Genomic DNA, 13919 nt, shown 5'->3' with positions numbered 1-13919 from the left:
CCAATGTTCAAAGTATAAATAAGATGGAGTCCTCCTCAACTGTAAGTTTGTCCTGAAAATGCTCTTCTTCTACATGATTGCCAGCTAATATTCCACGTTTTGTGTATACAAAAACCACCAGCTGGGTTTGGTGAGGACCAGACTTTTAAAAGCCGGTGGGCCCCAATCTTGAATAAGTGTTTCCTGGACCTTATGGTTCTTATAACAGAGAAACCATTAGTAGGATCAAAAAAGGTTAAGGAGGAGATACGAGAGTCTTTAAAGGGGAAGGTTTCTAACACCACCTGGGCGCTAAATGTATGTGAACCTGAGGCCAAGGTTAAGGATTTCTCAGTGGATTGATAATTGCACAGTTGCTTTTCTGCTCTGTTTGTGCACTGTGCTGCCACTTTGTTTTGCCATCGCAATGATGCTCGGCCAGCGGATTTCCGTTCCCCAAGGGCTGCAAAGAACCATGGGCGGCCCCTGCCTTGGTAGAGTCGCCAGCTCCAGATGGGGAAATTTCTGGAGATTTGGGAGCAGAGCCAGACGAGGTTGGGGTTTGGGGAGGGACCTCAGCAGAGGATAACGCCAGGGAGTCCACCCTCCAATGCAGCCCTTCTCTCCAGGGGAACTGATCTTTGCTGTCCAGAGAACAACTGCAATAGCAGGAGATCTCCAGGTGATGCCACAGAGGTGGGCAACGCCTTGCCTTGGTCTAGGAGCCCAGAACAGACACGGCTTGCATCTGTTGTCACTCCGCAGCCCACCTTGTACCTAGGCACACAACCCCCAAACCAGCACTGGCAGCACAAGAAGAGGTTAAATGGAGTGGAAGAATGAGTTGTCCGTGCAGTCTGCCCACCTGAGACATACACACAGAGGCTTATATCTCTTCTGCTGAAAAAGACCCATGACATATAGTCCCTGGCACCTCCAGCCAAAGGCTCTCGGGGTTTTGGAGCCAAATCTGCAACCTTACCCCCCCCCCCCCCACCACCAAGACCTTTCTCGGCTTGGTCTTTTGGGGAGTTGCTTTCAGTCAAACGCTGGACAGGTTCAACCCAAAGCAATGTTCCTATATTTCTTCGACATACGTATGTGTGTTCGCTTTACCTTGTTGTCCTGTCGGAGCCTGAGAAAGCAGGAAGAGGGGGACGGATTGCATGTGGCCTGGGACCTGCACCAGTTGCTGCAAAGTGTGAAGAGAACTCATATCCTGGAGGAGGAGAAGAAAAACACACCGTTAAGTGGAGCAGCAGCCCCTAGGGTGGAGGTGGCAGAGGTGGGGGTGGGATCTCCTAAGGCACACTGTTATCGTCCTCATCCTTATTGCTGCTCTGTTAACTTATTTCTATAGCGCCAAAGAAGTGTGTGCTGCTTTATGGAGCACAAGACGACAGGTCTCAGCCCTAATGAGGATACATTATGAAATTCATGAAGGGAGGGGAGGGATATGAGGTCACGATAAACAGCTACATGCGCTTCAGCTGAGCTTCTCTTGAAGAGAAGAAGTCCAGCACTGTGCTGGAGGCTATGAGAGGAGAGACCTCAGCGAGACCTTTTGAAGAGATACTCGAAAGCATTAGTTAGGGATGTCAAATATGTGGCCTGGGGCCAATCAGCCCCCGGAGGCTCCTATCAGGCCCCTGAGCAACTGGCTGTTGTCTGCTTCCTTCTCCCTCCCTCTTGCTTCCTTCTGTATAACAGCTTGCTTTGCCAGGCTTGCACAATTGCTCGGGAGCTCCGGAGCGAAACCTCTATTTTGTCCATTGGCTGAGACTCCTCCCTTGGGGAGGGCAGAGCTTGTTTTTTTCCAGGCTCTCTCAATTGCACATTAGAGCTACTGAGCCAAGTCTCTCTTCCTTCTATCGGCTGAGGCTCCCCCCCCCCCCCAATCCCCTGGGGAAGGAAGGAAAGAACCACAGCTTCCTTTGCCCCGTTTCCTGGATTCCATGGGAGAAATACAAAAAAGGCACCTTTAAGTGCTAATGTTTTAAACATGTTTTATGTTTTTTTTATTTAAAAATATTTATGTCTGTCTCTGTCCTTTATTAAGTTTATATCTCTGTTACCTAATCTTAAATAGGTATAGACATGGCCTGGCCCGACATGGCCCCGCCCAACAAGGTCTCATTTATGTCACATCTGGCCATAACAAATGAGTTCGACACCCTTGGATTAGATGGTTCTTTGCATTCTTGCCATGTCCTGATAAATATTTTTGAAAAAGCTAGACAAAACTGAAGTGAAACGAGGAATCAAAGTACTGCCTCGTCACTTTGAAGATTTCAATGTACGCTGCACATCTTGGAAGACTTCACTGGCCTTTGTGGCTTACTGAAATTTGACTTTAACAGCTAGTGCAGAACGCGGCTGCCAGACTGTTGCTGGGCCTCCCAAAGTGGGAGCACATACAGCCGGGGCTGCGTGAACTGCACTGGCTGCCAGTTATATACCGGATTCGTTACAAAGTGCTGGTAATTACCTTTAAAGCCGTATATGGCCTACTTTAGGGACCGTCTCTCCCTGTATGAACCCCAGAGAGCACTGAGGTCAGCAGGGAAGAACCTGCTGACCATCCCCGGGCCAAAAGAGGTAAAACTCCAGAGCACCCATACTCGGGCTTTCTCTGCTATGGCCCCACAGCTGTGGAATCAGCTTCCAGAAGAAATGCGGGCCCTGCGGGACTTTGAACAGTTCCGCAGGGCCTGCAAGACCACCTTGTTCCGAATGGCCTTCACCGACTGAAACTGCTAAACTGCTAAGTAAACTTGCCAGCGATTATAGCACCAATATATTAATGTTTTTGTTTTTAGAATTTTAATAGATTTTAATCCATTGTAGTTAAATTGTTATATACTGTACAATGTATGCATTAAGTTTTTGTTGTTAGCCGCCCTGAGCCGCTTCGGCGGGGAGGGCGGGATACAAATAAAATGTGATGATGATGATGATGATGATGATGATGATGATGATGATGATGATGATGATGACGACTTGCCAATACAGCTTACGGGAAATTGATTTGGACCCTTGTGGACATTACGGTACTAGCATGATTTTGCTATTTGAATGTATGTGAAATTTATAGGTCCACTTTGTGCCATCTCCATCGCTTGTACTACGTTGTTATTTAATTATTTGTAACATATCATTTATATTTATAATTCTTTCATTGTGCTTTATATATATTAAGGCTGGATATTCATGAAAACCTTTGAGTTTTTCTCCAATGAGCCACCTGGAGTTTACAAAGTGGGCAAGGCCAGGTAGGGCATCTGCCCAGCAGGTCTTCTGATTGACCACTGGTCCGTCAAAATCAGTACTGTCGACTCAGACTGGCAGCAGGTTTCCAGGGTATCAAGCTGAGGTCTTTCCCATCACTTACTACTGGGTTCTTCTCAAGTGGAGAAGCTGGGGATTGAACCTAGGACCTTCTGCATGCAAAGCAGATGCTCTACCACTGAGTCACAGCCCCTCCCCTTAGACCTCATGGAAAAGGTGGGTTTTGAGGAAGCATTAGGAGAGAGGGAGGGAGTGGGGGTGGTGGTGGCATCACACAGGTGATTTGAGAGGCAGATGCTGGAATTGGGGGCAGCGAGGGAGAAAGGGCAAAGCTGCTGGCAGCAACAGGAGCTCTTCAGATGGCTGAGAATGGTGGAGCTGGCAGATTCCTTCAGGCAGCCAAACCATTCCAGCCGAGCCGCTCAACTTGCTCAGGGTGGCCCACTGGGGAGGGCACAGATGGACTGCTGAGGACAGGCTTGCTTTTAGCTGTCAGCAGCACAGAAGGAGATGAGATGGACAGTCTGCCTCAGTGGAAGAGCAGCTTTCTAAACTTTGAGGAGGGACGGTGGCTCAGTGGCAGAGCATCTGCTTGGTAAGCAGATGGTCCCAGGTTCAATCCCCGGCGTCTCCAACTAAAAAGGGTCCAGGCAAATAAGTGTGAAAAACCTCAGCTTGAGACCCTGGAGAGCTGCTGCCAGTCTGAGTAGACAATACTGACTTTGATGGATCCAGGGTCTGATCCAGTAGAAGGCAGTTTTATATATGCTCACATATGTTCATATGTTCTAGGGAAGGGACGGTGGCTCAGTCGTAGAGCATCTGCTTGGTAAGCAGATGGTCCCAGGTTCAATCCCCGGCGTCTCCAACTAAAAAGGGTCCAGGTAAATAAGTGTGAAAAACCTCAGCTTGAGACCCTGGAGAGCCGCTGCCAGTCTGAGTAGACAATACTGACTTTGATGGACCCAGGGTCTGATCCAGTAGAAGGCAGCTTCATATGTTCATAAACTCACATGTCACTTCTGAGCTGTCACCCAGAAGTAACATCAAAGTGTTAATTGCAATATCCCCCCCTCCCCACCAAACACACTGTCCTCCTGACCTAGGATGGGGAGCAGGTACCCCCCTGCACTCACTGGGCATTGGCAACCCGACTCATGCCCAGTCCTTGGGCAGTCACTGCTTGGCAACTTGGGTTGCCAGTCTCCAGGTGGGATGTGGAGATTCCCAGGAACTACAGTACATCCCCAGACTGCAGAGATCAGCTCTCCTGGAGGAAATGGATGTTTTGGAGGGTGACTCTATGCCATTATATCCGACTGAAGTCCCTGCCTTCCTCGGGCTCCATCCCAACATCTCCAGTAGTTTCCCAACCTGGATCTGGCAACTCTAACCTCCCATCCCTTGCTGGTAGCCAGGGGGGAACTTCCAACCCTACTGGCAACCTTGGACTTCGTAGCATTTGCCTGACAGTTGGATCATTTGCTCTCCAGCTAGATTCAAGCCCAGTAGCACCTTAGAGACCAACAAGGTTTGGAGGGGAATAAGCTTTGGAGAGGCCAAACCCCCTTCCCTAGCCAGATGTCCGCTGAGCCCTCGGTCTCTTACCCCAGCGATTTGGCCTCCAGGCATCATCGAGGGCCCTTGTACTAGGTGGGGCGGTCGGGAAGGGATGGTGCTTTGCAAGGAGTCACTGAGGTCTTCCGTCTTGATCTGCAAGGGAAAGAACTGCATCGTCAGCATACATGCGTGTCAAAAACGAGGAGCTGGCAGGAAAAACTGGACCGTGGGCAGGCAGGTGCAGGGAACAGAGTTCCAGATGCTGGCGACTGCCAAGGCTGGACTTGACCCACTGAAGACAGATCCATTTCACCTTTCCTTCTAAATGTCGCTTTTTTCTATGTAGCAGTGATGGAAAACTGACATCATAAGAACATAAGAGAAGCCATGTTGGATCAGGCCAATGGCCCATCCAGTCCAACACTCTGTGTCACATAAGAACATAAGAGAAGCCATGTTGGATCAGGCCAGTGGCCCATCCAGTCCAACACTCTGTGTCACATAAGAACATAAGAGAAGCCATGTTGGATCAGGCCAGTGGCCCATCCAGTCCAACACTCTGTGTCACATAAGAACATAAGAGAAGCCATGTTGGATCAGGCCAGTGGCCCATCCAGTCCAACACTCTGTGCCACATAAGAACATAAGAGAAGCCATGTTGGATCAGGCCAATGGCCCATCTAGTCCAACACTCTGTGTCACATAAGAACATAAGAGAAGCCATGTTGGATCAGGCCAGTGGCCCATCCAGTCCAACACTCTGTGTCACATAAGAACATAAGAGAAGCCATGTTGGATCAGGCCAGTGGCCCATCCAGTCCAACACTCTGTGTCACATAAGAACATAAGAGAAGCCCTGTTGGATCAGGCCAGTGGCCCATCCAGTCCAACACTCTGTGTCACATAAGAACATAAGAGAAGCCATGTTGGATCAGGCCAGTGGCCCATCCAGTCCAACACTCTGTGCCACATAAGAACATAAGAGAAGCCATGTTGGATCAGGCCAATGGCCCATCCAGTCCAACACTCTATGTCACATGAGAACATAAGAGAAGCCATGTTGGATCAGGCCAATGGCCCATCCAGTCCAACACTCTATGTCACATAAGAACATAAAAGAAGCCATGTTGGATCAGGCCAGTGGCCCATCCAGTCCAACACTCTGTGTCCCATAAGAACATAAGAGAAGCCATGTTGGATCAGGCCAATGGCCCATCCAGTCCAACACTCGGTGTCACACAGTGGCCAAAAAAAACCAGGTACCATCAGGAGGTCCACCAATGGGGCCAGGACACTAGAAGTCCTCACACTGTTGTCCCTCCCAAGCACCAACAATACAAAGCTTCACTTGCCCCAGACAGTTTCAACAATTTGTTGTTGTTGTTCAGGTGCACAGTCAAGTCTGACTCTTTGTGACCCCATGGACAAAGTCACGCCAGGCCCTCCTGTCTGCTACCATCCAACAATACGCTGTGGCTAATAGCCACTGATGGACTTCTGCTTCATATGTTTATCCAGTCCCCTCTTGAAGATGGCTATGCTCCAAGTTAAGCAGGGTTGGCTCTGGTTACTATTTGGAAGAGGGACCACCAAGGAATAATCAGGCTTGCTATGTAGAGGCAGGCAATGACAAACCACCCCTGAATGTCTTTTCCCTTAAAAACTCTGCATTTTTCAAAAGTTTTTATTAGTTTCAGAAAAGTTTAGAAAATAGGGAACAGAAAGGCAAAGGGGTAAAAGCACAATACATTCTAGTCTTATTTTATAAAACACCTTCCAACCCCCAAAAGGATAATTCTACGACATTTTCTTAATTCTACAACAGTTCCTTAAAAACTCTTGGCTGGTAAATCGGCAGATGCAAAGTCAAGCTATGGGGAAGCACTGAACAGACCGCATAAAAGAATGAACACCCCAGCACCGGCAGAGTTAACGCAATGCAAAACCAAAGGAATATTCATTGTTGCGGGTTATCTCATGATTAAGAATGGTGGTGGAAAGTACCATCAAGTTGCCGCTGACTTATGGAGACCCCAGGGGGTTTTCAAGGCAAGAAACAAACAGGGGTGGTCTGCCGTTGCCAGTCTTTGTGTAGTGGCCCTGGAATTCCTTGCTGGTTTCCTATCCTAGTACTAATCAGGGCTGGCTAAGATTAGCTTCTGAGACCTGAGCAGACTAGCCTGGGGCCATCCAGGATGATGATCAGGGCTTTTTTGGTAGGAGACTCTTGTGCATATTAGGCCACACCCCCTGATGTAGCCAATCCTCCTGGAGCTTACAGTAGGCCCTGCAAGAAGAGCCCTGTAAAGAATTCTAGCAGGACCTCCTTTGCATATTAGGCCACACACCCCTGATGTAGCCAATCCTCCTGGAGCTTACAGTAAGCCCTGTAAGAAGAGCCCTGTAAGGAATTCTAGCAGAAGCTCCTTTGCATATTAGGCCACACACCCCTGATGTAGCCAATCCTCCTGGAGCTTACAGTAAGCCCTGTAAGAAGAGCCCTGTAAGGAATTCTAGCAGAAGCTCCTTTGTATATTAGGCCACACACCCCTGATGTAGCCAATCCTCCTGGAGCTCACAGTAAGCCCTGTAAGAAGAGCCCTGTAAGGAATTCTAGCAGAAGCTCCTTTGCATATTAGGCCACACACCCCTGATGTAGCCAATCCTCCTGGAGCTTACAGTAAGCCCTGTAAGAAGAGCCCTGTAAGGAATTCTAGCAGAAGCTCCTTTGCATATTAGGCCACACCCCCTGATATAGCCAATCCTCCTGGAGCTTACAGTAAGCCCTGTAAGAAGAGAACTGTAAAGAATTCTAGCAGGATCTCCTTTGCATATTAGGCCACACACCCCTGATGTAGCCAATCCTCCTGGAGCTTCCAGTAGGCCCTGTAAGAAGAGCCCTGTAAGCTCTTGGAGGATTGGCTACATAAGAGGGGTGTGGCCTAATATGCACAGGAGTTCCTGCTACATAAAAAGCCATGATGATGATGAAAATAATAATAATAATAATAATAATAAAAACAATGTTACTAATAAAATAATTAACTATGATACAGTTAAAAACTGTGTTAGTCTTGATAATTGACGCTAACAGTAAGAAGCATAAAATCTAAGCGACAACATCAAAGATCACATAAAATGCTTTTATTTATTTCGCATATTTTGATCCTGCTTTTCTCCCGGTGGGAACCCAAAGTAGTTTACAAAAAATTTACTTCAGACAAATTGACAAACACAGCATAAAAAAAAGTAAAAATAAAAAAAATAAAAATAAAAATACCAAGACATTTTCCTTAAGTGAGACTTTCTAATGTCATTAGAACGTTACAAGCATTCAAAGGACTGCAGAAGAGGGAGCAGTTTGGAATCCCCTCCATTACCCAAATCCCTTCTAGGTCTACGGAGTCTCTCAGGGACTTGAACAGGCTAATCCTGACCCCCCTTCAACTGGCTCTCAACTTTTCTCAACATTCAGTGCCTCCTGGAGCACGCTCAGTTCTCATCAAGCTATTTTGTTTCGTTTTCCCATTTTGGGGGAGAGTTAATTGGCAATGGCCTTGACCTGGATAGCCCAGGCTGGCTAGCTTGATCTCATCACATCTTGGACCAGATCAGTATTTGGAGGGGAGACCATCAAGGAATACCAGGGCTGTGACGCAGAGGCAGGAACGTGAGAACATAAGAGAAGCCATGTTGGATCAGGCCAATGGCCCATCCAGTCCAACACTCTATGTCACATAAGAACATAAAAGAAGCCATGTTGGATCAGGCCAATGGCCCCTCCAGTGCAACACTCTGTGTCACATAAGAACATAAGAGAAGCCATGTTGGATCAGGCCAATGGCCCCTCCAGTGCAACACTCTGTGTCACAGAAGAACATAAGAGAAGCCATGTTGGATCAAGCCAATGGCCCATCCAGTCCAACACTCTGTGTCACACAGTGGCCAAAAAAATTGTATATATACACACACACACACACACACTGTGGCTAATAGCCACTGATGGACCTCTGCTCCATATTTTTATCTAACCCCTTCTTGAAGCTGGCTAGGCTTGTAGCCGCCACCACCTCCTGTGGCAGTGAATTCCATATGTTAATCACCCTTTGGATGAAGAAGGACTTCCTTTTATCCGTTTTAATGTGACTGCTCAGCAATTTCATCGAATGCCCACGAGTTCTTGTATTGTGAGAAAGGGAGAAAAGGACTTCTTTCTCTGCTTTCTCCATCCCATGCATTATCTTGTCAACCTCTCTCATGTCACCCCGCAGTCGACGTTTCTCCAAGCTAAAGAGCCCCAAGCGTTTTAACCTTTCTTCATAGGGAAAGTGTTCCAACCCTTTAATCATCCTAGTTGCCCTTTTCTGGCCACCTCTGAACATCTCTCGCCTTGAAAACCTCAGGGTTCATGATAAGTCAGCTGTGACTTGACAGACTTTCTTTTTTATTCTGCAGACGGGAGGAGCTCCAGAGGATGTCGAGAGCCCTACTTTGTCCGTGGGTGGCCCAGTGTTACGGCTGTAATGACTGACACAAGGGCTGTTGACTTACACAATGGGCACTAATCACCATGAGGACATACTTAACTCACTGTAGCCAAGAAAAGGCTTTTCCAAGCAACTGTCTGCTTGAATGATTAAAAAAATCTTATCAAAACCCTCTTCTCTTCCATCTTAACACATATAAATTAATAACAAACAAGATTTTGTAAAAGGATTATGTTTTTGCCTCCTGATCCTTAATTGCTGATCTCTTACGGGGCTGCCCTCCAAATCCTGCCAGCAAAAAAAATCTCGCTGCTAAGATAAAAAATAAGTCCTGTTTCTCTCCAGATGCTTCGTTGGATCCAAAGGGACCACTATGCCAGTCCCTGCTTTTATTTTGTTTAGAATTTGGTGCGCATGGGCACATTTCCAGCCAATGTGCAGCAAACCCACCTTGGCTCTACCAGAACACAATGATACAACTTGGTTGGCATCACCGTGCAAAACTCTTCTGGTAGTTTTCAGCTAGGGAGGGTTCCAGTCAACTGAAGAATGGACCTAAGGTGCTTAGCCGTTCTACCAGTGAAGCCAACTAGAGCTGCAAGCCGATCGGATGGGAGGCAAAGAAGAGGGCCAGGAATAGACAGATGGATGTACATACAGAGTTCACAGAAGAGCTGCCACTGAATTGGGAGAGAGACCTGGGAATTACTGGGTCAGGGTCCAATAACTGGTTAACAGTTACTGGTGTTATGGGGGTTGCAGAATAAAATCTAAAAGGGGTCAAGGGAGATGTGCGCTGTTCCCATCCCGATTCAGGCATCCTACCTGTTTGCCCACGGTCTTTGATGATAATGGTGACTAATGATCGTTTACTCTCCTGGCAAGAGAACACAGCAAACTCAAAAACCACAAACCACTTGCCCAGAGCGGAAAAAAAGATCAGAGTGGTTTCACAAGCACTGGGTTGCCCCCTCTCCTTTGCTGACGCCCAGCTTCGCAGCAAAATTTGATGACTCCCCCCCACCCCCCGCTCCCCGCCACAGCTTTGCATTTCCAAAAATGTGAATCTCTGGAACTAGCTTTTCCGAGAGTAAGAAGTTCATCTGAGATTGCAGTGGAAGGTAAGCAGAGGCATCCCTGGTTAGCACTTGGATGGGAGGCCATCAAGGAAGTCCAAGGTCAGCCAACGGCAGACCACCTCTACTTGACTCTTGCCTTGGAAACCCTACAGGGTTGCCATAAGTCACTTGTGACTTGACAGCAGGTTGCACCCACACACACACACAAACGTGCACGCACGAGAGAACAACAACAACAAAAAGGAATCTCCTATCATATCCAACATCTGTCTAGTGCGGTACTTTGTTTCCGGTAGTAGCCAGCAAGATAGCTCTAGAAGCACACGAACAAGGCATAAAGGCGATGGTCATCCTCAAAATCCTCTAACCATGGGGGTTCTAGAACAAAGTGTGAGTCCATTGGCACCTTTAAGACCACCTTTAATTCTGGGTATAAGTTTTCACGGGCATGCACACTTCTTCAGACACGTGGAGGCTCTACTTTCCTATCGACTTGTAGATAAAACTAACCTCTGTTCGTGTTTTATCCTTCATAAAAAAATTCCACCACCTGCGCCATAACAAGAATCCTTTACATGCATTCCTGGCAGACCAACAGCATAATCGTATGCACGTTTATTCAGAAGTAAGCTCCATGGTGTTCAATGGGCTTACTCTCAGGTAACCATGCATAGGATTGTAAATGGAATACAGTAAACCAGGAGGAGAGTTTTTTGGGAAAGGGAAATTAGAATTTGAGAAGGGAAGATGGCACGGTATAATCCGATCTTGTCAAATCTCGGTTAGAGCTTGGGTGGGCAACTCCAAGGAAAACTACAGGGCAAGGCAAACGCCGGCCACCTCTGCTTCTCACCTGCCTTGAAAGCCCCTTGCTGGAGTTACGATAAGCCAATTGCAGCTTGATGGCACTTTACACACACAATTAAGATTTTAACGCTAGTCAGACCACAAGCTTTCTTGGTTGCATTCAAATTAAAATCCCGTTTAGTTGTCTGGAGGGATAGAGAAGACACTTTGTCTTCCGCTAATAAGTTAGCTCTCTAAGTGGATTCTAGTTCCACTGAGGATTCTAAATTCTCTCAAGCTTGAGATGTTCCGGTTTGAAAAAACAAGATATCAGCTCAAGCAAACGTCCTTGAGATGTGGGAACGATTTGCTTTCAGCTACAATCTCGTATCAGTTTTGTATTAAAAAAAGGGGGGGGGGATGTGCAGATGTGTCTTTGATTTAAAGAAGAAGAAGGTCGTAATGGTTAACGCCTGATTGAAACAACTTTGAATTGATCAAATTAACAATACTAGTTAGTATAAGGGAGACATACAGAGAGACTTATTCTTCTTTTTTTGCTTTTTGATGGGAGGGATATAAAACGGTCCTCTATCTATGTGAACAGAAAAAGGTTGTTGGAAAAACCTTGCAGTTGCCTCTTGGTTGCACCCTTTTAAACTGATTTTCCCTTTTCGTGGCACTCTACATCATATTAATCTAAGAGGAAACCTTTCCCAGAAATCTGCAGTTAGTAAATTCCACTAGAAAACGTGAAGTAACGCTGAAGATGACATGCCAAAAGACAGTTCTGAAAAGCGTGAAATTTTTAAATTTCAAAAATCTACCTTCATTTACCTCTTCTAGAAAGATCCAAGCGGGCAGCCGTGTTGGTCTGAAGCAGCTGAACAAAGCAGGAGTCAAGTGGCACCTTTAAGACCAATAAAATTGGTTGGTCTTAAAGGTGCCACTTGACTCCTGCTTATCTCTTCTAGGTAATACTCCCCCCTCCACCTAACCCCCCCACGTTCCCATTTAACGTTTCCTACCTCGGCAACTTTAAATGCCAGTAGCTTGGAGTATTTATACAGCGTCTGAGATGGAAAATAACATTCACAAATCACTGACTCAACCATGACTAGTGAACATATGCAAGGAGTAATGTAACATCAGGAGATACAAGCACCTATATTTAAGGTGTGTGTTGGGGGGTCACTTCAGGTGAACAGAGCCTTCCCGTGCAGCTCCCCAGTGAACCTAACTCCCTGGGGTCTCGTACACGTTCAGGCTCTGCTACTTGCAGAAGAGATCTGCCAAGCCTAAAAGCATACTTTTTCAAAACATCAACGTTTTCTGGATAAAACGCAAATCCTAATTAAGTTCCCTGGTACGTCTCTAAAACCATTCATTGCAATCTGGCTTCCGGCCAGAAGAGGGAGACGGGAAGCTTCTGAGTCCTCCAATAATTTACCAACGTGCGCGCGTTCATTTAGAAAAGGGAGTTTTCACGCCAGGCGAAACACAAAAGAGCAGACGTTAAAAGACAGAGAGGTCCCCACGAAATGTCAGTCGGATGATCTCTCGTGCGGCAGATCCTACCCACTGACATAAGGCACCATCCAGAGACCCAGCAAAGTTCCTCAAAGGAGAACTCAGGTTCATAAAAGAGAACCTCCTATATTTCCATCTTGTAGTTGGGTGCGATTTTATCCAATGCTCTAGCTTACTTTTTTGGGAGGAAATGACGATGCCCTCAACATCACAGTGGTTTACAGGATGCTTGTTGAAAGGGACATCTCAAAGGATCGCTAGAAACTCTCAACAGGCTAAGCAAATACACGCAGGAGCCGATCGGAAGAAAAAAAGTCACCTCTTGTCCACTAAGCAAAGACAAGTTAGACCTTTAACCAACCCTCCGCCTCCACTCCGACTCCCTCTGTTTGAGAACTGACTTACAACACGCCTCTTGCTTTGTAGCCACAATACTCGCAGACCCAGAGAACTGCGGGAGGATTCATGTGTCCTCGTCTAACCCAGATCCTGGCGTTTCAATCCCAAACAGCCTCCGATAAACAAGAAAAGAAAGGCTGGGCACAGGACAGATGCCCCCTCTTTGCCTGGGAACTGTACGATCCTGATCGGCGATGAGTGTGGAAAGTCCTCGAGCCATTTCCAAACTGAAATCAATTTTTACTGCTGCCAAAACAGAACGATTTGGAAAGGGGCCAAGCAGAAAAGAGGTGTGTTGCCGCATCCTAGCTCTGAACAGCATGAGAACATGAAGTCGGGTAGGGTAGGGTTGGCAAAAAAAAGAGCCACTTCCCAGTTTTGGCTCTTTTTGATTCCTTTCAACGTGCCATCTCCCACCCCTGTGTTCCCAAGTTCTTAGAACTTCCGTGAGTAAAGGGAGAACCGACAGCAAACCCAACCACAGCGGTAACCCCTGGGGAAACGCCCCTCCACCGCACCTGGTTTCTAGGTTGACGTCTGTCCTCCTTCCAATACAAACGGCTCATTATCAATTGGAAAGGTAACCAAACCACAAACAGCTGGCTCCGGAGCCAACCTTTCACAAAGCCCCAGTGGCGTATGCAGATCCAGAAGAAAAGTGTATGCAAATGACTGTAACAAAACCCAAAATCTTATTCAGCTTCCTGGGGTTTTCTGTCTGACTTATTTCTGAGGCCAAATCAACAGGAGGTGTGAAAGAACGGAAGACAGTGGGCTGTTTTCTTAGGCTCAGGGACATTCTGGAAAGGAA

The 13919-nt window shown here is 46.9% G+C and overlaps 1 protein-coding gene and 1 non-coding gene across 3 annotated transcripts in view; both read right to left on the bottom strand.

Annotated features, from left to right (window-relative positions):
- The window catches only part of POU2F3 (POU class 2 homeobox 3), a 183930-nt gene that overhangs the window by 53918 nt on the left and 116093 nt on the right, over nt 1-13919 (bottom strand). For both annotated transcript variants that reach the window (XM_060251847.1, XM_060251848.1), the window contains 2 exons: nt 4876-4980; nt 1096-1198 (listed from right to left, as the gene is read on the bottom strand). In XM_060251847.1, coding sequence (XP_060107830.1) covers nt 1096-1198; nt 4876-4980 — 208 coding nt within the window. The remainder of the gene's footprint in view (nt 1-1095; nt 1199-4875; nt 4981-13919) is intronic.
- On the bottom strand, nt 3389-3463 carry TRNAA-UGC (transfer RNA alanine (anticodon UGC)). The gene has a single exon. It is a non-coding gene; the product is annotated as a tRNA-Ala (tRNA).

Source organism: Heteronotia binoei, chromosome 12, assembly GCF_032191835.1.
Source record: "Heteronotia binoei isolate CCM8104 ecotype False Entrance Well chromosome 12, APGP_CSIRO_Hbin_v1, whole genome shotgun sequence".
In the NCBI taxonomy this organism is placed as follows: Eukaryota; Metazoa; Chordata; class Lepidosauria; order Squamata; family Gekkonidae; genus Heteronotia; species Heteronotia binoei.
The sequence above is the reverse complement of the archived record's forward strand: the minus strand, read 5'-3'. Positions and strand labels throughout refer to the sequence as shown.